Source organism: Manacus candei, unplaced genomic scaffold (assembly GCF_025592945.1).
Source record: "Manacus candei isolate 608988 ecotype Guabito, Panama unplaced genomic scaffold, ASM2559294v1 h1tg000047l, whole genome shotgun sequence".
Lineage (NCBI taxonomy): Eukaryota > Metazoa > Chordata > Aves > Passeriformes > Pipridae > Manacus > Manacus candei.
In genome coordinates, this window is record NW_026138095.1 from 3,475,223 (window position 1) to 3,501,154 (window position 25,932).

At 40.4% G+C, this 25,932-nt stretch overlaps 1 protein-coding gene across 3 annotated transcripts in view; it reads left to right on the forward strand.

Moving 5' to 3' along the window:
- Positions 1–25,932, forward strand: part of PITPNC1 (phosphatidylinositol transfer protein cytoplasmic 1) — a 77,217-nt gene that overhangs the window by 18,244 nt on the left and 33,041 nt on the right. Inside the window, exons 2-4 of one of the 3 annotated variants that reach the window (XM_051797708.1) lie at positions 17,501–17,653; positions 21,461–21,545; positions 22,005–22,012. In XM_051797708.1, coding sequence (XP_051653668.1) covers positions 17,501–17,653; positions 21,461–21,545; positions 22,005–22,012 — 246 coding nt within the window. Of the gene's footprint in view, positions 1–17,500; positions 17,654–21,460; positions 21,546–21,908; positions 22,013–23,302; positions 23,351–25,932 lie in introns of those variants that run through there. The other 2 variants (XM_051797707.1, XM_051797706.1) reach the window with 2 other exon arrangements.

The following is a 25,932-nucleotide window of genomic DNA, read 5'->3' on the forward strand; positions in this document are numbered from 1 at the left end:
ATTGTGATGTTACTTTACATGGCTCCACTTTGTGTCCTGTAAAATAAAATGTTCTGATCCCGACCACTTATTTTTTTCAGTTTCTTATGAGTTTAAACATTTAGGATGATTCTCCAGTTTGGTTGGAAGCACAAAATGGGGTGTACTCATGCAAGTATTACCCTGGTGTATCTTGTCTTTCTGAACATCAAATTAATAGTTTGAATCACAGAGGTTAAAAGGAATTTCAAGAGCTGCTCTAATGAGGACAGACAGGAACATCTTTTGATACCTTGTACTGAATTCAAGCAGTTCCCTATCTGATATACTGGGATAGTGGTGCCCGCTGCACTTCCATAATTATGGGCCTGTCAGCATTTCCATTCCTAACCCCTATATTACAGCTGGAAATATCACTCCAGGATGAAGTTTTGTACAGAGCCTTTCAGCTGTGAACGAAGAAGCTTTCAAAATTAATTTTGCTGCTTCTCTGATTTAAAAAACCGAAGTTTTGCTCTTGCTCCACCCAGTATTAATGTCTTGTTTGCAGAGAAAAACCCCACAGGGTCAAAATACTGCTGTTTGTTTCCTGGAGTGTGAATGTAACACTGAAAAGATAAGAACTGAGAGCTGAATGCTTCTATTTAACCGTTTTTTCTTTTCCAAAAAGAAAAAAAAAAGCAGGAAAGACAGGAAAAAGTACATCTGCAAGGTGCCACTCTGAGCTCATCCCCACCTCCCCTCATCTGTAACCTGTCTGCAAAGGTTTCAGTACCTGTGTCCTTTTGCACAGATTCCAAAACAGCAAGGAAGATATAATTTTGTGTTTTAGCAACGCAGACTGATTTAAAAATCATTATTTAAGAGTTCAAGAATACTTAGAATTAGGAGGTGACAAAATTATTGTTGCCCATACAGTTTTGGTTTGCCTGCTTTTTGAATGTGTTTGCCACAAAACTGGTTCCTGGAAGGGCTGGGTGAGGCTCAAGTGAACACCATTTTTTCATTATATAATTTTTTTGGTCTTTTTCCAGTAACTTATTACCTATCACTGAAGTTGGAACCAGTGTCTATCATGGTTTTCAGTGATGCTTATCACTAAAATTTCTGAATGTTTACTAAATATTAGGCAACATTAATCAATTTATTCTCATTACACTTTTGTAAAATGGACAAATTTTCTAATTTTACAGATGACAAACGTCTGTATTGGAGCATAATAGTTGAAAATAGTCACTTTTTTTTTTGAATATTTAACACTTGGAACCTGCTTTTTCAGAGTGGAATTCTATAGCCCATTGAAAACCCAGTTCTCATTGACTTTAGCAACGTGGTAAATATTGAGCATTTCTCTGAATCAGATCTCTTGTGCTGAGTGGAGCACCCAGCTGACAAGGAACAAGGGAATAGCGATTTCTTGGGAAGCTTTAGGATGAAGGGATTTGCTTTGTGCCCCTACATTGCTTCAGTTTTGTGATTCCTCATCCTTCCATCGTGCTGTGCTGGTGATGTCCAGAGGACACGCTGTGGATCTTCAGTTCTGTGACCTTGAGCTGGCTCTGTTTGCCCTTCCCAGAGTGTTTTTCAGCACTCCAGCAAACAGAGCAGAAGCCCTACGTAAAACCATCCCCATTAGTATGCAACTGCCTCCAACAGGGAGAAAAAGTGCTATGTGATTATCTAATTGTGCCACAGCCTTTAGGTCCCCAAGTGTATTAATATCCAATCACCATCCATCCTTTCTGGAGCTCCTCAGTGCCTGCCTTTCCAGCCTGGATTCCATTGCCTTAAGCACAGCTTTTGTTTGTAATTATTTTGGGGGCTTTGGAAAACTTCAGAGGGGGAAAAAAAAAAAAAAGCTTGACTCTCATAGAATCATGGAATGGTTTGGGTTGGAAAGGACCTTTAAAGGTCATCTGGTGCCACCCCTTGCCGTGGGCAGGGACATCACATGATGTGTGATCACTCATGTGAGCACGGGCTCTTATCACCACTGCTGGAACCTTGGGATGCTCTGCACAGGCTGCTGCACTGGAGATAATGGAGGGGAATGGATAAAATGAGCATTGGAAATGTACACAATGACATATGAGAGAAGGGAATAAGCCATAGAGAAAAATGTGTGATAAAGTACATGAAAATCATATATCCTAAATATAGCGAGAGGCTTGAGAGCGTGCAGGAAGAACACAGTATTTTGATAATTCCTCTGAAAAGCCCTATAAAGCTTCTGTTGAGAATATGGAGCTGTATTTGCAAAGACTTAAATTTAAAGGTTTATATTTAGCCAGGGGATTTTCATGCACAAGATGAGTATTTATGCAAAGACTACATGTCTGTTGAATTTCAAGTCCCTTCCCTAGTTTGCTGTAGGCATAAGAGCCTTCCAAAGGAAAAAAAAATCTGACATTTATTTCCAATACAATGAATCATTTTTATTTAATAATTGCTATTATTCTTAGCAGCAACTGAAACATTCCTGAGCCATTTTGATTGTGGCTTTCTGAGCCCAAAGTAGACACAGTAAAACATCCGTGGAACTAAAATTCAGCAGAGTTGTTACCAAGAAGAGAACAATCTCTAATGGAATTTGTTAGCAAGCTTAATGACAGGTGATCTCTTACTTTCTCAGCTCATACTTTAGATACAAATCTCTTCAATGTAAGTGGTTCATTTTCGTTTTACTGTTACTGATGGCATAAATTTTAAACACCATTCCGTTAAGAGAAAAATACCTCTGCATATTTACACAATATAGTGCTTATGTCAATGTTAAAATAAATAGCTGATGGTAACATAAACTTGTGTTTTACTTACCTGGCAATGACCTGCTGCAGTATCAGCATCATTGGGAGTAATATAAACAGACAGCTGGTAAATACACAACACGTGCACTAAAGTGCTTCATTGGAATTATCCTCAGAGCAAGACTGGATTAAGTGAAATTTCCAGCTGCTTATGATATTTTAGGCCAGATTCAGCAAGACAGTGGCCGTCCTCAAGTCAAATACAGATCAGCAGGAGATGAGAAGGGTTATTTGGCTTCAGTTTTAAGCTCCTTTATCTTTTGTTCCAAAAAAATGGTGATAAACCAAAAGTCAAAGTCAGCAAAAATGAAGGAGCTAAAGAGTACAGGGACACTCCTGAGGGCAATATTGCAGCTGGGTTACATATATATATGTGTGTATATGTATACATATACACCTGGGTTACCTGCACATGTTGGCCTGGGTGTTGGCAACAGTCTGTCCATGGGAGCACAGAGCAGTTCAGCCAAACAAATTAGCCCTGGCTGAGCCTGCACTGCAGGACATGTCTGTTTTATTCTGTATTATTTTCATCTTGTTTCACAGATTAATTATCTCCTAGCCCTTAAAACTCATCTTCTTTCAGCATCCTCTGCATGTAACCTTCTAAACCATCTCTCAGCTGTCATTTCAAGAAAATTTAAAGTAGTTCCACCTCTTTGAGCTTCTCAGTAGCTATTCATACAAATCTTAAAGCTGGTGGTGTTCTCTGAGAAGCTAAGATGAATTTCTTCTATGTTTTAATGTATTTCTGAAAAGGTAAAATGTTCCATTTTTGCCCATGGATTTCTGTTGTTGCAGGGGCAATTGCAATTTTAGGAATTTCCATGAAGTTGTTGTGACGTGAAGAAAATGGTTTTGAGGCCAATATCCTGTGGTAACCTGAGGATTCATTTAATGTCACTTCTTCCCTCTGATGTCACTGGAAGGAGAAATGTCAGATGGCTCTAATGAAATGTTTGGTATGAGGAGGAGAGGCAGATGTGTCTCTGCAAGTTTCCCTTTGGGATTGCATTTCTAGGCTTGAAAAAGTGCATCTTGTGCTCTGTCATTGCCCAAAAGCTCTTCACAGTGACACCACAGTGACATCTTCTAGTTAATCACATGGCAAAGGGATTATAATGCAAAAATCCTTTTGCATCATACTGACTTCACAAGCACCTCAGCTGCAAAGATAAAAGCATCCATTTTGTAAAGGTGGAGAGTTTTGTGATATGAATCTCCCCAGTTGAAGGGGAAAGAAAAGGAACTAAAAATGGAATGGCAAAGAATAGTGTAGTGTTTCAGCCCTGCAGGATTGCCTTTAATAGTAAGTGGAAAACCAATGCTAGTTTTAACTTCCTGATGTAATGAAATTACTGAATTATCCTTTCATGTCCACAGGTCAAAAAAAAAAAATTAAAATTGGAAAACTTGATGCCTTGTAGGCATTTATTCATATGAATGAATCCTTAGTCATTCTGGCTGTCTTTGTGACAGGGAAGTCAGTTTTGAATAGTTGGGGCTGTCAGGGCTCTGTGGCAGAGCAGAGGACTAGAATGACTATATTAATAGCAAGCCTCAAATTCAAACCTCCTGGCTATGGAAGAGCATGTTGTGTGTCTGTCTGTGGCACATCAGGGCTGGGAGGAGAAGCACAAGGTCTTTTTTAAGCAGAGATATCCCAAATGAAGGCAGAATAAAGCAGGTTTGGTTCTCTCATTTGTGTGAGCTCTGGCACTGAAAATGGGGTGACCTGCAGGGAGTCACCTGCAGCCTGGGGGTTCTGTTCCAGTCCTGGGCTCGGGGCTGCTCAAGAGCTTCCCTAAATTTTGTTTAGGAGGCCCCCAGATCCAGATTGCTGTGTAGTCATCCTTGTTCTCTCTGCCATATTTTGCCCATAAAAAAAGAAATAGAAGAAGGTGCAGGACTACCATGAGAGCTGGATCTGATGGATTTGTACCCACGGGGGGGAACCGATGTGTGTTTGCCACATGTGGAATTTGGTGTTGCTTAAGGCAGCAGTGCTGGGTAATATGGGAGAACCAAGCAAAGGCAGCCAGGGTTGAAACTCTGACTTCATTTTCTCCCTTCCACACTTTGTAATTCAGGTACTGTAATGCAAATCTTTTATTTGTCCTCAGTAACTCAGGAAGAACTGGGCAATAGGAATCCTCTGAGTTGTGAAAGAAGGGCTCTGACCCGTCACTAAATCCAGTTGAGTCAAACACACTGTTTGCCCTTTTGAAGGGCCTGTTTGGCTGTGGGATCTGAGCTTTTGTGTTCTCTGTTGATGGTCATTATGTGTTTGTGTGTTAGAAATTATTGGAAGAATGAGAAAATAAAGCAATAATCAGTCATGCTTCCCAGACTCTGTAGTTTTAATGACACTAAGTGCCATGGGAAAATGACGTGAAAACACTTGTCATCCAGAGCCCTGAATGCAGCCCTGCAGCTTTCCTTTCCCCAAAAGAGCTTTGTTTACAACCCTCATTCCTCTTCTGTGTTTAGGCCTCACTTTAAACATCTGAAATATTTTTCAGTAGTGTTTACTGATTTTGCAATTTAAATTTAGAAAACCAAGTTGGAATCTAAAGTTCAGTTTGATTTTTCATTTCCCCCACCCCTCTTTTTGACATTAAACACTATTTTTGAGACCGCTGCATTATCTGTTCTATTTTATTGTAATACTGGGGTGCTTCCTCTTTTCTAAAGTTACTTCATTTATGTGTGTTAGTTGTTTATTTGGTGTGAGTAGTTGGAGATCCAGTTATATCATGTGGCTGTTAATTCAGAGTCATGACAGAAGAATGAGCACACAACAGGTTTAGTATGGTTGAGTATAGAGCATATAAAGTACACAGTAGAATATACTCAGTGCATAAACCCATAGCTGCTTGTGTGTGTGGATGAATCCCAGTGGAAATGCCAGATTTCTTCCCACCTGTTGCCCTCCTTGTCAGCATTTGTGCTCACAGCAAGTCAACCATTTGGCTCCAGCAACAGTAACTCCGTGAGCTTCCCACAGAGCCAAACTGGAAGCTCTGGCTCCCAGGGACAGTTGTGACCACTCCAGACAGCAAATTGCTCATTACCATCCTTTCAATCAAAGAGGAGAGTTTGATGCATTCATTTATTTGGTTTTAACTGGTTAACAGCATTATCTGGTTAACAAAGCTGAGAGTTCATCAAGTTTATAGATTAAAAAATTTTGTCATAAAAATGTTTCATAGCCACAGGCCTGAAGAAATAGTAGAAATTATCTAAACCATTATAGAAGCAATGTTTAAACTTAAAAGTTATGCAGATAGGTATGTTTGCAGATATCTTATAAATATTTGACTGAAGCACATGCACTTAAAAGTATGTTAGACTAAAATTTGATTACCCACCAACCTGTTGGGCCATAGACCTTTTTAGTGAGTTTCATTCATGTTTTAACATTTTCTTCCATCTTTTTCCTTAATTACACCTTTTTGTGTTTCCCAAGGAATAATTTCCATGTGAAAGAATTCTATAAACTTGTCTGAATTCTTTAGTTTTATGAAAAGTAATAAGTTTATCAAGACGACGAACTAGAGGAAGGTCAAGCCGTGTTGCCACGCAACAAGTTTCTGTTCTTGCTGTCTGCACTTTCTGCATGCTATAAAAAAATCAAAGATGTAGGAGATAAAGAGCTTTCTTTGGGTTGCCATTGCTGCAGCAACCACTTCCTCCCTGAGTTTGAAGCTCTGACTTCAGTGCTTGTCGTTTGGGCAGCACAAGGCCCTGGGGTGGCAGGGAGGGAAGCGAGGATCTCTTTTTAACTGTATTTTTAGACCATGGCAAGGAGGGTTTTTTTGTTCAGCTTCTGTGCCTGTGGTTTTTGTGGTTTTTTTTTTTTCAATTATTGAGGTCTGCAGCAGAATGTTTTCGTGTTAATTCTCTTGACTTTTTCCAAGCCCAGCCTTTTGCAGGGTGTGTGCATTTAGGGTCTTCGAGCTACATGTTTTCCGTTTCAAACATGTGTCTCAGACAGCAGATTCCAGCCTCGGAGAAATGGTGCTCTCACAGCTGTCTCAGAGCACTGTGCTGGTCTGAGGGGCTGGAGGAGGAAAAGCAGGTTCTCTATAAAGAATTCTTATCTATTTATACATTTGGTTGTTATGGTTTTCAGCTCTATTCCCTGGTGCTACTGTACACCCTGAACTCTTATCCCCCAAGGATCCCTTCCAAGTGACGCAGCTGCTGCAGCTAATGAGGAAGTGGTTAACTTGGGAGTGGGGAGTGCAGGGAAGCTGTTTGCTCACTTACAGACAAAGCTCTCCAGAGTCAACAGGAGAGTCTTTCCATGGAGCTCAGCAGGGTCTGTTCCAGCTCAACTGGCCTTTGGGAAACTTCTCTGTACCTGGAAGTTTGAACACCAAACAAAATTCTTTGTGGCAGAAAGATGTTCCCACTGGCAAGTATTGAGGAATTGGTTTCTCTATTCCTTGTGTACAAGCTGCTGTAAAAGAGTGCACAGTCCAGCCCAGAACCAGGAGCTGCTCGTTCTCCTGGTGGTCATCACTGCTGTTGCTGGTATCCAGAGGGATAGGGCAGGAATATCTGTCCCAGAAGAGTTTTTTAGTTCTCTGGTATATGGTCAAGGCTCCATTTGTATCATTGGATGCTCTGACATGTTGCATATCTGCACTGAGAAATTGCCAGCTATGACTTACAGCCCCTGGGTAACTGTTGTTATCCCTGTGGAATATAAAGATATTTATTTGCTGTATAAGCTCAAGAAATGAAATCCCATTCAACCCAAACATTATCACTTTCTCTAATCTTCCTAAATATGATGAATCAGTGTAATTTTTCTGTATTGGTTAAAATCTGCACATTTGTGGCAGATTTCTGTACCTCCCTCTGTACTGTTTCCAGGTTCTGTCCCAGAGGAGATGCTGGTTGTGTTTGTATCATGTTCTACACTCCCCTTACAGGACACTAAGAACAGATAAGCACTGCTGGAATGCCTAATTGCTGGAACACCATCTCCAAAACATCTGGAGACCATATAGCTTCACATTTCTGGATTATGATAAAATTGAATTAAGCCCATAGAGTTCCTTGGCAGGAATTCTTTGCCTTCATCCTTCTTTCATTCTACATGTGGTATTGTAGGAATGTCTGCTCTGGAAGCTTTGCAGCCTGTCAGTCAGTCAGGAATGTGGTCCTTCCTGGAAATTTTGCTTATACTTACGTAAGAGCTTGTGTTCTGTGTTGTGCTGGAAAGCAGCAATTCCACCCATCTGTTCATTGTCAAAGAACTTGCACCCTCAAGGTGGAAAGTTTGAAATGAAAGGTTGTGTAGCCTGGAATTGCTCTGGACAGAGACATGAGGTGGCAGCACATTCTGTCCCCAGCACCCTCACCCTCCCTGTGTGCACCCACAGGTGTCACCCTGCACTGCCTTCTGCAGCAAACTTGGGGGGTTCCTGCCCAGGAGTTTATTTGGCTGCAGTTTGGGTTTTCCATAAGTATCAGGAAAAGAGATTTCTTCCCTAACTACACTCAGGACATTTATTAGAGACTCGTGCATGTAACGAAGGCAAAGGTGCACCAGCAGTGACTCACTGCAATGTGGGGGGATTCTGTCACAGATTTACAGAGTAGGTATTAAATTGCAAAGGTTTGTTCTAATGAAGTAAAATGGAAAAATATTATATCTTCTTTTCATATTAATTTTGAGATTTCAGTGTATCTTAAAAATCAGGGAGTGGCGAGGAAAGTTATGTCTTCATTTCCTTCTTATGCAACTCAAGTCTTGCTCTCGTGCTTCCTTTCATCAGATGACTTTAGATAACATTAAAATCTTCATCACCCTGAGCTCTGGGTTAGATGGAGAGACGCAGGAGTGACCTCAACTAATTACAGACATTAGATTGTATATAACATTATTTTTATCTACAGGATGCAGGCATAAAACACGTGCATTTGAAAAATGAAATTGAAGTCAGTTTTATTTTCGAAGATCAGAAAGTAGGATGAAGTATTTGTAATAATCAAATGAAACATTCTGGACCGTGGGTGTATTTTTGTTTCATTGTTAAGTAGCAAACAAAATTGCACTTTGTTCTGAATAAGTTATCAGAAGGCAGATTGGATTTGTCTTGTTCTGCTTGTAAGTACTAAGTACTAAATTCTGATGCTGTTTTATTCATTTTAGATTGTGTATCCTAAGGAAGTTCTCCTTTTTTCATATTTATGAGCAGAGTTATATTGCTTGAAATGCATTGTAAGAAACTTGCTTGCTAAAAAATCTAATTGCAGAACTATTCCCTTCTGTGATTCTGACAAAGTTTATGGAATCCTTTGTAGTCTCTTTGGTGCTTCTAAACTCAAAGTTTACAGGCAAATATTTCTTTCTGAAAGCACTGAATTCTCCTTAGCTGAAAGTTGATGGTGTTGGTGTGAGAGAGATCCTTGTAAGTCATAAAAATGAGTAATTACTGAAGAAGAGTAATTAGAGAAAAGAAGCCTGAGGGGAAAGAAGTTCTACTTAAACATTAAGCAAACACCATTAGCCATGCAAAGAAAGAGAAAATAATTTCTGAAAGCATGAATAGATGCACACGTGTTTGGTCCATTTAGAGTTAAAGATAAACCCAGCTCCCCAGTCTGTTGAATTTTGAGAGGCTCAGGGGCTGTCTGCAACTTAGAATACTCCCAGCTTAAACTGAGCTGAATTCAAATAAATACATTTTTAAAAATCCTGCACTTACAGGAGTGAACCTTCATGTTCAAACCCAGCTTTGCAGCCCAACCCTCTGCTACATTACTTGACTGGCCAAACAAAACTGTGTTTCATACACAAGGCACACGAGGTGGTTCTTGCCCTCAGATCCTGTTTATTTTAATAAAAAAATAGATATGAGCTTTTGCTGCCAGGTTTAATAGAGCAAACTCCTCCATCCCCATCACCAGTGCCTGGAGGATGTTCCTTTTCACTGGGATTCAAACAAATTCCTGTGTGTGTCACCCCCTGTGAGCTGCTGGAAAAAGATCAGTGACAGGGATGGAGAAGGAAGCTACGCTTGTCCATTCTGACTTTTCTTGGAATGTCTGAAATGGAAACAGCATTTTCCTGGAATACCAGGAGAAGAGTTTACGTTACTAAAAACCCTTTAGTAACCTCTACAAAAATGATGTTGTCGTTTTACTTCATTTTACTGCATTACTAAGTTAAAATTATAAGATATTTACTGAACAGCTCCTTGAACGTCAGCCTTTAAATTAACTACAATCTCATGAATGAATTGTGGCTAGCAAATAAAATGTGCTTTTGTAGTGACTTGGGAAAAGTGTTAATTATCAAAGCAGTTGTGCACTGTAAGGCAGAGTGAACTGGGCATGAAAAGGAATAAGGTGTAATTAAGACATGGCATGTTTGCAGATAATCAGAGACAGGTCCTGATAAACAGAGCTGAGGAGAAGTGAAGAGTGTCCCAGTATGCAGGACAAACTGGTTATCAATGGTCCAGAGGCACAGTAAGTCCCTTTTAGCTGTTCTCCATGTAGACAGAGGGCATTGGAGACACTGGAAAATATATCTGCATCCTTTGCTGGAAATACATGTGTAAATCTACATAATAGAACATTATTGGTATTTATGTCCAAAGAACATGGTGTAAATGGTGGAAAAAATGTAACCAGCTGACTCACTGTAAAATATTGTTCATGAAAACTCATTCTTAAAAATCTACGAGCTCGTACACTGCAGATAAACAGCTGGCTGTTTTCAATAGCACAGCTGGTGTAGAAGCATAAAATGACTACAATTTGAACAGGACATGAGCTATATTTGGCAAACCATTTGCATGCAAGCAGAACATTTGCAACTTAATTTTCATTTGTTTTAATTTTGGTTTTCATTGTACACCTGTTAACCAGAGATCTGGACCTGCTGCCATTGATTTCAGTCTCACTTGTTTGGTTGTAAGCCACGAGGTGCCAGGATGCTGGAGATTTAGGGTAGGCTATGGTTTTTTAGCTGGAAGTACCAGAGGATAGTGACTTTCTGAACATCCAGTGTGTTGTTGCTGAACTGTCATTCACGGGAATTTAGACAGATAAAGTATCTAAAGGATGTAATTTCTTCCCTGAAAAGGCAAAGCAGCATGAAAGCAGTAAGAATGGCACTTCACAGCGTGCAAAAGTCAACTGTTCCTGCTGCAACTGTTTGTTTGTGAGGCTACAAAAGCTTGTTCCCATGAATTTGGGCAGCAGCAAAGAATACTGCTGATGCAAGTCAGCAGATGTGTGGTGCTTTGTGACTCACAGATGCGTGCAGGAATTAGCTGAAAGAAAAATTTCAAGCTCAACTCTAAACTCTGACTGGTGGGATTCTTTATGTATCACCGGGGGAAGTGACATTTATACCTCTAAATGACTTTCTAGGGCCTCGAATCCCAACAGTGCATCATATGGATCCAGATGTTTGGGGTTATTCCTTCTGGGTTTTTCGGAGAGTTGCTTGATCTTTTGTGTAGATAAAAACAGATTTGCTTTTGAAGACAGTAGTTTAGAAAGCTGCCTCTGCTTCTGGAGCTGCTCTCTCCTGTTTGTGCCTCAGGGACACGTGAAACACCAGTTCAGAGAAACTTCTTTGCACCAAGGATATTTCTGCCTGACAAAGGGAGTGCAGTGCAGAGGTGCCTGGTTTGCTCTCAGCAGCTTAGCTTGGAAACAAGAAGTCAAATGGTGGATTAGTGTAGAGTCCACCCTGCTGTTTGGCCAGGCTAAAGGAGATTTACTGTCAGTTCAGAGGTAGTCTGGGATCTCTGCACAGAACTGGAAGAACCCCTCCCTTCTGCCTTCTCTGTTTATTATTCATGCTTTCCTTGCAGAATTTCCCAAGCAGTCAAACCCAGCAGTACTCTTTTCACAGACCCCTAACCCACAGTGTAGTTATTTCACCAGGAAAATCACTATTTTAGAAATACAAACCACTACTTCACACTGGTAAGTTCTGCTACATAACAGAGACTTCCAAGTTTGAGTTAGTTTTCTTCCTGCATGTAAAAAACAAGGATTATTTCAGTGGCAAGACGTTTTCTAACTCTGCAGTGGTTCTCAGTTTGACTAGTTTCCCTCCATAGCAATGTCCTGCAGTAAAAACCTTGAGGGTGGTGTTTGTCAAGACATCCTCACCTCCACTGCTTTCAGAGTAGAAGCTCTGTGCAGCACCTGAAAGGAAACCAAACCAAAACCCAACTGCAAAAAGCAGCCAAGGAGGAGCCAACACAAACCCCTCAAACACCAGCACATTGCACATTCCTCCACTCTTGTTAAAACCCATGTAGGAATGTTAATAACAGGGAGAAACAAATCACCTTGTCAGAACCTGGGGCTTGTGTCAGGACAAGATTTTCTGAAATGATTGTTAAGAGCTGTGAATCATCATGGGCAGGAGTTTGGGGATCAGAGGGCACAGCCTGGGAGCTCCATCAGCCAGGGCTGGGATTGCCCACATGTGAGGGCTCTGCTCCAACCTCCAGATGAGCATGAGGAGGCATCAGGCTTCACCCACCTCAGAAGGCAGATTAAAATGATGTCTAACAGTGTTAACATGAAGGATTTATGGTTAGTGAGTGAGATAAGAGAAACCACTTCTGTTTCAGTAATTACCGCTTAGAATTAAAAAGAAATTACAGGTGTGTGTTGTGGTAACAGCACTGAGCTGGAAATCACTACATTGAGGCTAAATTCCCTGTCCTACCACAGACATCTCTTTTCAGGTTGAGATATTAATTTCTGTTCCAGTTAATCAAGTATAAAGTAAGGATAATGCTTTCTTTGCCTGTCTTCAATATCTTAACTGCAAGCTTTTCATAGCAGGCTTAGGTCTTCATCCAGACCTGAAAACAATGCCTTCAACATCAAAACAAACAGAACAGGAAACCTCAGTGTATCCTCCTAAACAAAAATATTTACTCAAGCAAATACATTTCCAAACAAGTTATTCCAGAGGTAAAATATCTCTGGGAAGCTGCTGGGAAGAGGTTGCTCAGAGTGACAAGGCTGTGCATGTTTGGACAGGGAACTTCTCTGGGATCACCGTGCTTGTCTCGTGGTGGTCCTTTGAGGAATAGTCAGAAACTGTTTTAAATCATTCTAAACACAGAGAAGCAATGAATGATATTCCTATTAATATTTTTAATTTAAAAAAAATCTGACGTTCTGGAACACGTTCACAAGGAGCACACAAAGAGTCTTCAAAGACTGTGACTTGAAAATAGATCAGAAATGTGTCAGTTTTAAGATTGTTTTCTATGAATGAGACAGCATTCTATCAATCAGAATTTCATAATCAAATTGCTACTGTTTTGCCATAACCAATGCCCTTGGGTTCAGTGTAGCTGGGCAGATAGAACTAAAGGTGAAGCTGATTCATGGTATTTTCTTGCTGTAAATAAATCTTTACTAAATTGAGGTCAATGAGAAAACAACTCCTGCCATCAGTGGAGGCAGGACTGTGCCCTTTCCAGCTGCCCTCGTGCACAAGTTCAGATCTGTTGCAGTTCAGTGGGTGCTGGTTTTCTTCATTTTTTTTCTGTTTTACCACTGCAGTTTTCTGGGAATGGGAGTAGAAGCCACTGGCATGTTTTAGCATGAATCACTGCGTGAGAAATACTTTCCATTGTGGAAATGCAGCTGAACAATCCTTACCTTGAATAGGTAGAAAAGACACTCAGTGTCTTCTGGCCTCCAGCTTTTGTCTACAGGGAGGGATCTCACTGCTGGCTTAGAACAAAAAATTGCAGAAATTGAAAAGGCAGCACCATCCCCAATGGTTTAGTTTAGTTATAGAAAAGTAAATGCAGATGAAAGGGTTCAACCATTCTTTTGAATGTGAGAATTGACTCGTAAGACGAAGCCAGTGATAAATCTGTTACATTTTCTGTGAGCATTCAGATAAGAGCTTCAAGGAGTGGTATGAAAATTTCAGATAAGAGAGAGTTTGGGGCATAATTTCTCCTTTGAGAGAGTTTCTTTTTTACATTCCACACGAAGTTGGAAAGTTTGCACTCTGAGACTTGTATTAGATGAAACCCTGAGCAACAGTCAGTCAGGCTGAAAAAAATTCAGACATGTTTGTGCAAAGATTTCTTGTGCAGCTTCTGCTAAAGACAGTGGGAGCTCAACAAATGAGAGATGGGGAGGGTGGACCCCTTTTTTCATTTTTTCTTTTTTCTTTTTTTTTTCCCCCTCCTATCTGGAGGATGAAAAAGCTTCTGGTTTCACTTATAATTTTAAACAAAATCAGATTGACCACCATCATGCTGTTGCTAACATGAGCCTTGTTTCTTGTCTGACTAAACTCCCAACAGCAAACACCATCTGCCTGTTGAAGGAGGAGAGGAGTCACCACCCAGACAATGTCTCACTCGTTGGGGTTGGAAAACATCAAGTCTGCTACAAAAACTACATAGCAATACCCTTAGAAACCCTCGAAATCCGTGTTCTGTGCACTTGTTTTTTGAAGTTCTTCCTCTGAGATTGAATACATTTTCCTCTGTTAAACAGAAGAATTTTCGAACAAAGACCTTTTGTCCAGATCCAAATTCAGGTCAGGTGCCACCATGTGAACTTTTACTGAATTCCTTGGAACAGTAGATGGTCTTGGCAAATTATCTTGCAGCTAAGAACATGTAAATTCAGCCTGTGATAGAGCAACATAAATAATAGTGGTACATCAGCTTACCCTTTCAGGAATAATGAGTATCATTTGCTGCTGTAAAATGGTCCTTAAGTGCTGTTTCTCCACAATATCAGTAGGAACTTTGAAAAAGCTGTGACTTTTTATTCAGGCATTTGAATTCCAGCAAGTTCTAAAAGACACATCTTTGCTTTGGATTTTATTCATGTAAATAGAAACAGTCACTTTAAAACATGTTATTTTATCTGAAATAATAGTTTTGTACTCTCTGGTTTGGTGAAGTACTATTATTTTGGAAGTTAACATTTTCCATCCTGCTCCAGAACGATTTTGAAATATTATGAAGCAGATAAAAACAAATGAATAGCACACAAAAGAGCTAAGTTAGCTACTTTAAAGTATGTTTTGTAGAATTCCAGCTGGGAAAGGTCATGGAATGGTTTGGTTGGAAAGGACCTTAATGCTCACCTCATTCCAACTCCCTGCCAGGGACAGGGATGCCACTCACTGGATCAGGTTGCCCAGGGCCCCATCCAACCTGGCTTTGGAGGGGGATATTTCTCCTTGCCTGGAGTCAGATCCATAGGTCTGGAAAGCCATGGCCTGTGGAGAGGCAGGAGCAGTGGGATTCCTGCAGGAGAGCTGTCCAGCACTGCTCCTGGTGCCTTCTGTTCCCTTCAGCATCTTCCAAGTGAGAGGAGCCTGCTGAGCTGCCTTGGATCCCTTCTGGGAGATCTGGGGTGTCATTGGAATGGGGGGGATTTTGAGCCTCATGGGAGAAGGAGAACCTTCCTTTAAGCACTGACTGGGCAGCCCCTGTAAAGCAGCTGCTCCTTGACAGCCCTGCTGCTGATGTACAGAGTGCAGAGTTTGCTCAGAATGATTTGCAGGCTTTGGGGGTTGATATTTTGCAAGCATTTTATGGTAGTGTAGGTCCTTGAAAGAACAACAACCTCTGTGGGTATCTCTGATTCCTGATGCTGGAGCAAATGAAGGCTTTAGTACAAGCCCACTGTTAGCTGTCAGTGTGAATGTACCTTCATCCTGATGTTTCTGAGCCAGAATTTCCAGCAGAAACTGAGGTGTTTGTGTTTGACCATTCAAGCCGGGAGCAGAATTACAAAGGACTGCATGGAAATAGGAAATTGATATGTGCAATTATGAAACACTTTCCAGAAGTGTCCATGGCAACTAAAAGTCATGACTTTATGGGGTAACAAAAATCCCAAGAGAGATCTCAATCGAAATATTGACTTTATGGCAAAGTGTAATTTATCTGCCCTCTGCTCACCCGACCTTTTCATATGGCACAGGATATAAATTACTGACCTCTTCCTTTCCATTAGAAGATAAGAACCTTATCACCTTTCCTCTCTTCTGCTATCCTTGTCACTCCCCAGGCACTCATCTTTGTTCTCAGGGGGTCTAATTGATACATATCTAATTAAAGGCAAAGCAGTTTTTCTCAACTTGCATTCGGCTTTGAAGTGTGGTGCTTTGATTTCAGACCTGAAGAACAGCTTCATGTGCCTGAAAGTTATTCTTTTTCCAACTGTACTTGTTGATCAGATCAAATACACAACCTCTGTGTACAAACTCTGCCTTGCCTGTGCACCAGTGCATTCATTTATTGTTAGTGAAAAAGAGAAGACAATTTGTCATGGATCTTGTTAGAGGGTATGTGTGAGGTCTGCAGCTCTTCAGAGCGTTGGAGGTTAGGGCAAAATGTTCAAATATGATGAGATAGGGGGAAAAAAAAAGATTCAGTAGAGACAAAGGTAGATAACTGGATTAGCAAGTAAAAAAATGTTAGGATTTAATGATCCTGCAAGATGCAAGTTCTAAATTTCTTACCTTCTTGTGGCCTGCCTGCTGCAGAGGAATAAACTGGAGTTATTCCTCCATCATCCTATTCCTTGTCATTGTGTTTATTAAGACTGTCCTGTTGCCAGTTGCTAATAAAGTCTGTGATGGTTTGGTTGTTTGTTTTTTTTCCCAGGCTAATTGCTCTTTTGATTTGGGCTTTTTCAAGTGTGTGATAGGATTGCTGTTTATAAGATGCAATAACCACAAGAATCTCATGGAGTTTTCTGAGGTCAGACTGTCACTGTGCTTTTGTTTCCTTATGCTGAGCTGGTCCTTGGCAGCCTGTGTGGCAGCTCAGCCAGTCCCTAAATTAACAGGTTGTTCTTTGTATTGGAAGGGACTGATGTGATTGAAGTTATTGGCAGGTATATGCCCAAACAAATTGTTCTGGGGGAGAGAGAGGGATCCAAGTGGAGAAAACTGGACAGGTCCAAAGACAGTTTGTTATAAGAACCCTGGTACGTTCAAGAATGTGTAAAGGACTAGAGAATAAAATTTCAGACCAGAAAATGAATGGGAAAGTACAGTTTTATTCCAAAATCTTTGTTAACGAAGGTTCAAGGATGTACTTTTTGTTATATTTCTCTGAAGACAAAAGCCCTGGTGTACATGCAAGACATAGTGAGAAAAAAATCAATTGCTGGTGCAACAATTTATTTTTCTGTAATAGCAAAGTTGGGCCAATCCTCCTGTGGTTTGGCTTCCTGAGTAACTCAAGAGCCTATAGAAAAAGAATCATTGAAGTGCTTAAATTAATTTTAATAATATTGCCAAATCACTCATCTCAAACTTCTTTTTTCGAAGGGCTTAGAGTCTCATGGTTTGTTTTTTTTTTCTGTTTCTGTGCACCACCAATAGTTACCCAGAATCTTTTTGCAGGGCAGGACAGGAGAATCCTGTCCCACAGAACTTTTAGAGTTCAGCTGCTGGTTAAAATCCCTTGTCAGCACATGGAAGCACAAGATTAATTGTTTATTTATTCTTCCTTTATATACTTACAGCATAATTCTTTACATGTGCATGCACACAGGTGTTGTTATTTTTTTCACAAGTGGTGCCCTGGGCTGAATAAGACAACGGGAGGACCCCAAAAATAGCGCGTTTTGCCTTTAAACTGCCTTTTATTCGCACATAAAATTACATCATTACATCAAACTAATCTTTTTGTCTTGGTTTTGCTCTGCAGTACAGGATTGGCCAGCTGTACATGATCAGCAAGCACAGCCATGAACAGAGTGACCGAGGGGAGGGGGTGGAAGTGGTGCAGAACGAGCCCTTTGAAGACCCCAACCACGGCAATGGGCAGCTGACAGAGAAACGTGTCTATCTCAACAGGCAAGTGCAATAAAACTGTTTTCTCCCAGCGTGGGCTGTACTAAAAATTTGCAAGGAATGCCCCTTGCAGGCAAAGAGAGAGCCTTTCTGTTGCAGTGGAACGTGTTCCCAGGAATACCTGCTGAGAGCCAGAGGAAGATGGGATAGTTCAGTGGCTTGAAATAGAGGGATTATTGCTACTCCTTCTAGAGAATCTCTTCCAGGAGAAGGAATTATAACTTGAAGTTAAGGGTGTCCTGAAAATCAGAACTTTTGTTTTCTTTTACACTGAACTGTTTGTCATTTCGTTTTCTAAAATTGTTGGGGAGGGGGAGCCAAAACTAAAAACCAAAACCAACAAACGCCCCCCCAAGAAAACCAAACCCAAACCATTAAAATATTTTTTTTAAAGTTTTTCTCACCTCATAATCGTGTCCCAAAGCCAACATTTTTGGTGCTGGAGTTTGCCTCGGCGAAGTTAATTTGCGTTATAAATGATCGTTAGGCTCCTACAATGACAACCTTCTGGACCATCAGGCTTAAAGACCTGGTGGACAATTTGCTTTTGTTCCCCCCGAAGTTCCAGCATTTCTTAGACTTGTGGTGAAATGATGCTGCTGAGGCATCGATTCCTCCCCACTCCCAGGCCAGAGATGTTTATATATAGATTTGTGTCCTGTGAAATATATTGCTCAATCTGTTCCCGTTTGCACTACTGCTGATCTAATTGAATATCCCTGCTTTTTTGAAGTTCTTCTTTTCCCCTGGGCCTGTTTCATTTTATTAAACTTTTGCTCTGCAGCATTTTTGGAGTGGGCATAGAAACACTCCAGCTATTGTTTTTACATTGCAGGTGACTCCTGCACTGCAAACCTCTGACATCTCTGACCTTAACTCAGGCCAAATTCAATCACCAGTGATGTTGCACACACACACACACACAGATAACATAGGAGTCCAATAATATATATCTTGCCAACATTTAATATTATTGTAATTGTAACTGTTCTCTCACAGGCTAGATACAGGACTTGGAAAAAATCAATAAATGTGTTCCCACTGTAGAGCTCCCAGAATTTGTGTGGTTTTTTAAATGTTTCTGGATATTTCTTTCCAGCATGTTAAAAAGCAATAAGGCTTTAAGCATTTCAGAATTGCCACTTGAGGGTGATTCAGAACGACCACAAGGACCTAGAAAACATGTACAAACCATACTTGGGAAGTGGTTCCTGGTAATGCAGGCAGTGGGACAGAGGATCTTTCAGCCAAAGATGGGTACAAAGACTGACAAAGAAGATCTGAGTGCCCACTCAAATCTTTTCAGAACATCCACAGCCTCCAGCTGTGGTGGATGTTTGAAATCAGGCTGACCAAGTTTGATAATAACTGTGAATCCTCCATCTCTAGATTTGCCATTTTAATCTGGGTTTGGTGTCACAGTGCCACCAGATATTGCAGTGCTATTTGTGGGAGGGATCAGCAGGTTTTCAGGCCACTGTGGATTGTGCCTGGAGGCCAAAATATCCCTGGAAAGCTTCACTCCAGGAGATGTGCTTCAGTACAAGATGTGCTGCAAACTTCTCTGCCTGCCTTCCTTGAGGAACAGGACTCCCCACACCAGCTTTTCTCTGCCTCAGCTTTTCTCCCTCCAGGGCCCACTGCCCTAATAAACTGGGGAACTTTGCTTCACTCTATTTTCTTCTGGACTGATCTCTCTTGAAGAAATTTGAGCTTCTATATTTTAGTGATGGTTTCTTGCAAATACTTGTGTATTATTTGTGTTGTCTTCTCTTATCTGCCAATCCTTTAATTCTTGCAGAGGGTCTTCTTGCTCACCAGTGGTTTCAGCTGCACTGCCTTTAAAAAACACATTCTCCCTGTGTGCTGAGAGACTGAACTTCACCTGGGGAATAATAATAAGAATAAAAATAAGAAAAATAAAATAGATAATGTGATCCACAGATACCTGTGCTGCTGAAATAGAAATATTATCTTTTCATTCTCTGAGTGGACCCTTGGAACAATTCATGTGTGCCTGTGACTGGGACTTACTGGCAATTCTGAGTATAATATGTGTTTTGCTCATAAAATTATTTTTTACAACATGTGCTGTACCAGTGAGGATAGGTAGACAGGCAGATATGCTAAAAACAATAACCAAAAAAACTGCAAAATGAGCAGATGTATGTTTTCGAGTGTCAGTGTAACCTTAGTTATATTTAGAATTGTTTACTGCCTCTTCTCTCCTGCTGGAACAATGTTTTCAGAAGCTGAAAGTCTCTGCATCCTCTGGTATTTATAATTTAGGCATCAGAGTAAAGTTTAGCAAAGGTAAGGGAGGCAGTCATAAAAACACTGACAGAGGCTGACAAAATAAACAGATCTGATACAGGGAAGTCTGTTATGCAGGATGTAAAATGCTGCTTAAAAGTCTGTACACAAGAAAGGTTTATGTAAAGAAAAGAATCGAGTTTTGAGCAATGTCATCAAAGAGCAAAAGTCAATGCACTTGGCTTTGGATCTGTAGATAATGTACTAACTCTGCATTTTGCCCCTGGACAGATAAAATATTTATGTGTAGCTAGACCGTAGTTAAATAAACCCTAATGATCCGAACTGTATTTTCTTCAGAAATTTGCTAACGTGGAAAGTTAATTTACTTTCTGCACACAGTTATCTAAACAGAACTGTTTCAAACATTTCCACTTGGAAAATGGAGGTTTGAAAGCCTCCAGTTCAGTAAAGATTCAGTCTTGGTCCAGGTGACTTTCTCAGCTAGACCAACAATTGGAACTGAGTCCCTCAAGAACAGGGATATTTGTGGTTTTTCAAGGTGCCTCAGAGTGACCAGTCCTGGCAGCCTCAGTGCTTATAGCTGAAGTCATTAAGAAAGGCTTGAAAGAGGAATTACAGTGAACTTGCCTTTTTAAAATGTTTCTTTGCTCATCAGTTTTGTGACCAGAGTGCTGGAAATAAGAGACCCAAGAGCCGTGGTAAAAGAATGCTCCCCTTCTGCCATAGTATTATTTAATTATCCTTTAATGATGCTGTATCCATTCATTTCTGGCCCTGCTGCTGTTGTACCACCATGCTGGTGAGTTCTGTTGACAGACTGAGCTCTGAGCTGTGACATCAGTTCCATTAATTCCCTTCCCTTTTGTTATTTACTTTTCTCATCAGCAGAGAGGGGCAAACGCTGCCTGCCAACCTCACGAGGTGTTTTGAGTGATTTGTTAATTTTAATAGAAAACCCTCCCACCTGGGAGTTGGTGTTGGTAGTGTGGGAACAGCTGCGTGCCAGGTGAGCTGAACATGAGGGTTGGAGCGCTGGCAGAGAATATGGAGGGAGAAAAAACAGCCTCTAAGAAGAAGAAATCATGGATTCGGGATGGAAGTGGACTGAAATCCGTGTTTCCTCACGAGCTCTTGTCGGAGGGTGCCTCCCTGTGGTTAAGGGTGTGGTGCCCTGGTTACACCTGAGGTGGACCAACCTGTTGAGTCCAGCCATGGCCAAAGGGCTGGGGCCAGCAATTCCCAAAATCTGCCAGGAATTCCCCAAATCTGCCAGGAATTCCCCAAATCTGCAGCCTGGGTTCAATCTGCTCAGGGATCATTGCAGTGGCACCGACCTGCTCCCCCGGGGAGGGGAGCCAGCCTTGCTTTCACCTGTGCTGTGGGAAAGCTGAGGCATGAAAAATGAAAATACTCCCATGAAGTCCGGGCATTGCTGTGGCCCCTAAAACACCTGCCAGGAAACGAGCACCTTCTTTTCTACAAGGCTCAGAAGTCATAAATTCTTCTAATTTTATGTTTTCTTTTTCCTTTCAGCAAGCTGCCTAGCTGGGCTAGAGCAGTCGTTCCCAAAATATTTTATGTTACAGAGAAGGCCTGGAATTATTATCCTTACACAATCACAGGTAAGGATTAAAGCAGAAATGATGAGTGGGTTGGGATTTTGGGATAGTTGAGTTTATCTTCAGAAGCTCCAAGTTACATCCTGAGCAATAGATGCCAAGTTTCTGTAATAACTCCTGTTGAACTGCATATATTTTTCCACCTTATATTTACTAATATAAGAAAATAAAGATTATTTATTATATGTCTATAAGGACAGGTAAAAACTGGAGAGTTGTATCTATGCAGTTTCATCCTTGCAAAGAAAACATCAGGTGCTTGAGTTCTGTGTGACTTGTGTCCTAAATTTATTGTCCATAGACTTTAGTCAAATAAAATCAGCAGACTATCTGACACAATAATCTTTATTATTAATGTATGTTTGCTGTAAGGATCTTGCATCATTGTTTTATTTCACATTTCTTCTTTTTTTTCTTTTCCTTCATCATTCTTTTTTTTACAAATGGACAACTGGAAATCAGAATACACAGTAAGTTTTTCTTCCTCTTTTTTATTCTAAAAATAGAAAAAATATGTAAAATGTAGTAGTAGAATCCAAACTGATTCCTTTCTAATATAACTAATTCATAATGGATTCAGTAGTGTAACTTTATTTCAGCTATTTGTTTAAGAAATTTAAGGGGAAATTTGAAGTGTTTCTATGGAGATCCTATAAATTATTTACCTTATTTTTTTATCACTTCGAAATAATTTGATATATTTGTAGATACTCACTGTAACAAAGAGAAGCTTCTGTAAAACAGGGAAAGGCTTTTAAGGTTCCTGTTATTACGTGGAGACATGAGAACAGATTTTATTTTATTTATTGTTTTATTAACTTATAAAATGCTCGTCTCTGGTATAGTATCTGGGAAACTGTACAATCTGTAGACAAAATTAAACATAATCTGGGCACAGTGCCCAGAAAAATCAGCTATTCTCTCTAGCAGAGCTAAGGCAAAATATAGCACATAAATCATGAGAAAAAATTGTTTTAAATGTGCTGGCCTCAATAATGTACAGTAAGTTTTCAGCAGCCTTTGGAAGATGAGGAGGAGATGGTGAGGAAATTCCAGGTGAAGGGACCTTCTGGAAACTCCTGCTTTGATTTAGTCTGAACTTCTGACTGGTGGATAAAACATAATCCACTTGTTTTTCTTAACTCTACAGTGCTCAAAATGTTTGTGCAGATTTTTTAAAAACTCATAAAGCATAAAGAGAGGAAAGAGATTTCAGGGTGATAAATGTGGAAGAGGGAACATAAAGGGATTTAAAGGCTCAGATCTGAAAGGTGGAGACCAAGAGCTGAAACTGTAATGGCCAGATTTGAAAACCCAAAGCACCAAACTGTGCTTTTCAATATGTGCTGTAGATATTTCTTTCTTTTTCTGCTTTATTTCATGTTTAAAGTTCATTTGATTGTCAGAGGAAACACAAATGCCCCAAAAGGGACAGTAGTAATGAGGGACAAATTCTCAGCTTTTTGCCTGAAGATGTTTTCAGTTCACATTAATTAAGGGTTTACCTTTGAGAGCACATTTAGTTTTAGGCTGGGAAGGTGACATTTGCTGTGTTGCACTGATGTCTCTCCATTGGATATTTGAAAGTAAATCTGAATTTTTTTCTGTGAATCTTTTTTTTTCTTTAACTGAAAGAGACGAGTGGGAACGATGAAAAGGGATGGTAGCAGACAGAAATATATATGTCTGAATTTGAAATGCAACACATTCTCAAAACCAAACAGCAGTGCTGTGCTCAAAGAACCTGAACCAGGAGGTGATCTCTGTGTAATCCCATGAAACCACAGCTGGGACACATTTCAGTGCAGGTTGGTGGAAGGTGAACAGCTACAGAGATGTTCAGGAGCATCAGCAGAAATGATTGCAGGGCTGGAGAGACTTGTAAAGTAAAACTAAATTGGTCTCCAAGTGTAGAAGGTAGGCAGAGCAGTCACAAGTGACAGTATAACTGCCTGGGGGAGCTGGGGACTAATTACTCACCATGGTGCAAGGAAACAGAACTAGAAATACTGGGATGAGATGAGGGAAACTACTGCAGACAAAAATCTAAACTATGTTTTAATGCAGCTGATAGACTGTGAATTTATCTTCACGGAAAACAGAGACAGTGCCTTTGCCTCAAACTGTTGAATCTAGAACAAAAATGTTAAATGTACCACTGGGAATAATTCCTATCCCTGTCTGGAATATTTCTCTAAATTATGATCTTCCGTAGTCATTAGAGAATTCTGAAAGAAAGAATAAGCCCACAGGCATTGCCCAAAATATGTAAGATAGCTTGGAAACCCTTTTCTTACAGACAGCAAATTCCCTCCAAAGGGTCTGTGGGCCGTGGTAAGAGTTAAATTGAGCCTCACTTCAAGGAAAGCTGATTCTAAAGGCAGGCCAATAATTGGATAAATAAAGCATAATCTTATCAAGTACATACTGCTCTGTGGTGTGTTCACACCTTATTAGCCTTCAAGTTCCACTCTAAACAGAGGGAAGGACCTTAAAGGTTTAGGATGTTATTTCAGTGTCTGTCAGTGACTTGGAAGAGGATGAACAACAGACTGAATCTTACTGATGGTCTGAAGGCTTTTTCATTTGTAAAATACGAAGGCTGATGAGAAATGTTCAAGCCCATATTCTGTCAACCTGGTTCTTCTGTGGAATATTATGGAATTCATAAATATGACCTTCTTAGGGGCCTGAAATTAGGACACCTAAGAAAAAAAACGCTCGCTGGGCATTGAAAATAATTTTCAGAATATTGCTCTCTGCAATGGCTGTATAAAAAGCCAAGAGTGATTGGATGCATGAAAACAGGAATGGAAATTATGCTGTCATGATGTTAGTCCTTAATAATCTGGGGCCAGTTATGGATAAATTTGACAGCAAACAGCATGTCTGCTCCCAAGTCCTGACAGCCATATTAAAAGTATGGAAAGCAGCTGACACACTTGAGATAATGAGCTGAGCAGAACTATTGCACAAGCAATGCCTTTGTGGTGTGTAAGATGTGAAATCGTGGCGTGGCAGGGGAGCATCTGCAGATGTACCTCGTTAAAGCTGCCACACAAAAGACTTCCTACCAGGAAGATGACACATGGCTACTGTCCCAAGAAATGCTGTCTCAGAGCTGGAGATAATCCTTGAAAGCTTCCTGCTGACATTGAGAGGGAGGAAGAAGTCGAAAAAAATACTTTGGGAGCTGAAGCCAAAGGAAGTCAGGCAGATTTGGGGGTGCTATTTCGGGAGTAAGATGTCCCTGTAAAGTTCAGTTTAGGTGGCTGTGTGAGAAAGTCTTTCAGGTTATTGAGGAGCTGCTTTGATTTTGATTTTGATCTTGTCATTAGAAACCTGACAAGATACCTTGCCAAAATACGTGATTAATTTTTATCTAGGAGTTCATTTAATATTGTGATTAGGTTGATATTAAGATGATAAAGTTGGGATACTGTATCTGGGGCACAGCAGAAAGGGAGCCCTATGGATTCCATTCCATAAGGGATTCCAGGACTTGGGAATCAGCAAGTGCCTCCTGCCCAGCTACACCTGCATTCCCAGGGGGAAAGCTGCTGTCTTGGGAAAGAATTCCTTTGCTAGTCACAGGCTGGGCCCTTTGTCCCTTGGAGGATGGAGGAAAGATGCCTAGCAGCTCTCAACAACCCCTTATGTGCCAGCTTATCACAGCCTTGGCAAATACGTCTCTTGAGTGGAAAATATTTATGCTATTCTTGGTGGGCAAGAACGAGGGAACTTGCAGGAGGCTTTGTTATTTTTCTTTCTGGATTGGAAATAATTAACTAGAAAGCAAACCTGTGTCTCTTGCAAACCAAACGAAAAGGAATTGTGTAGAACTAAGTTTCTTTGCCTGCACTGGGATATCGTTGGAAAATAAACAGCACAGAGCAAATATCCATTTGAGCTGCTCAAGTGACAGTGGAGATTCTGGACAAAAAAAAAAAGAGAGGAGCCCTCAAGCAAACAAATAATCAGATCACGAATGTTTGGTGACTAAACCGTGGTACAAAAACTTCATATGATCGAAGTGCAGTGAGAATGAGCCAAACAAAGTTTAGCTCTCAAGTTGGAGCACAAAGAGCTTTGGAAAAGTACAAACAGAATTGAAGCAAACTCTTTTGAGTTTGAAGGAGCAGTTCAAGTGTTTACCAGGGAGCATTTCAAATAGATTTGCTGCCTGACCCGAACAGCTTCAGTGTTGTTAGCAATATTTCACTTCTGGGGCTGAAATTAAAAAAAAAAACAGCTGGACAAATTTTTTTTTGTGCATAATTTATGGCCAGTTGTTGGTTTCATAATTATGTAAAGCAAAATAAACACTGGAATGACATGGTTTACTCCCTGTGAGGAGGAGGATTCCTTCAAGATGCCAATGTCTCAAATT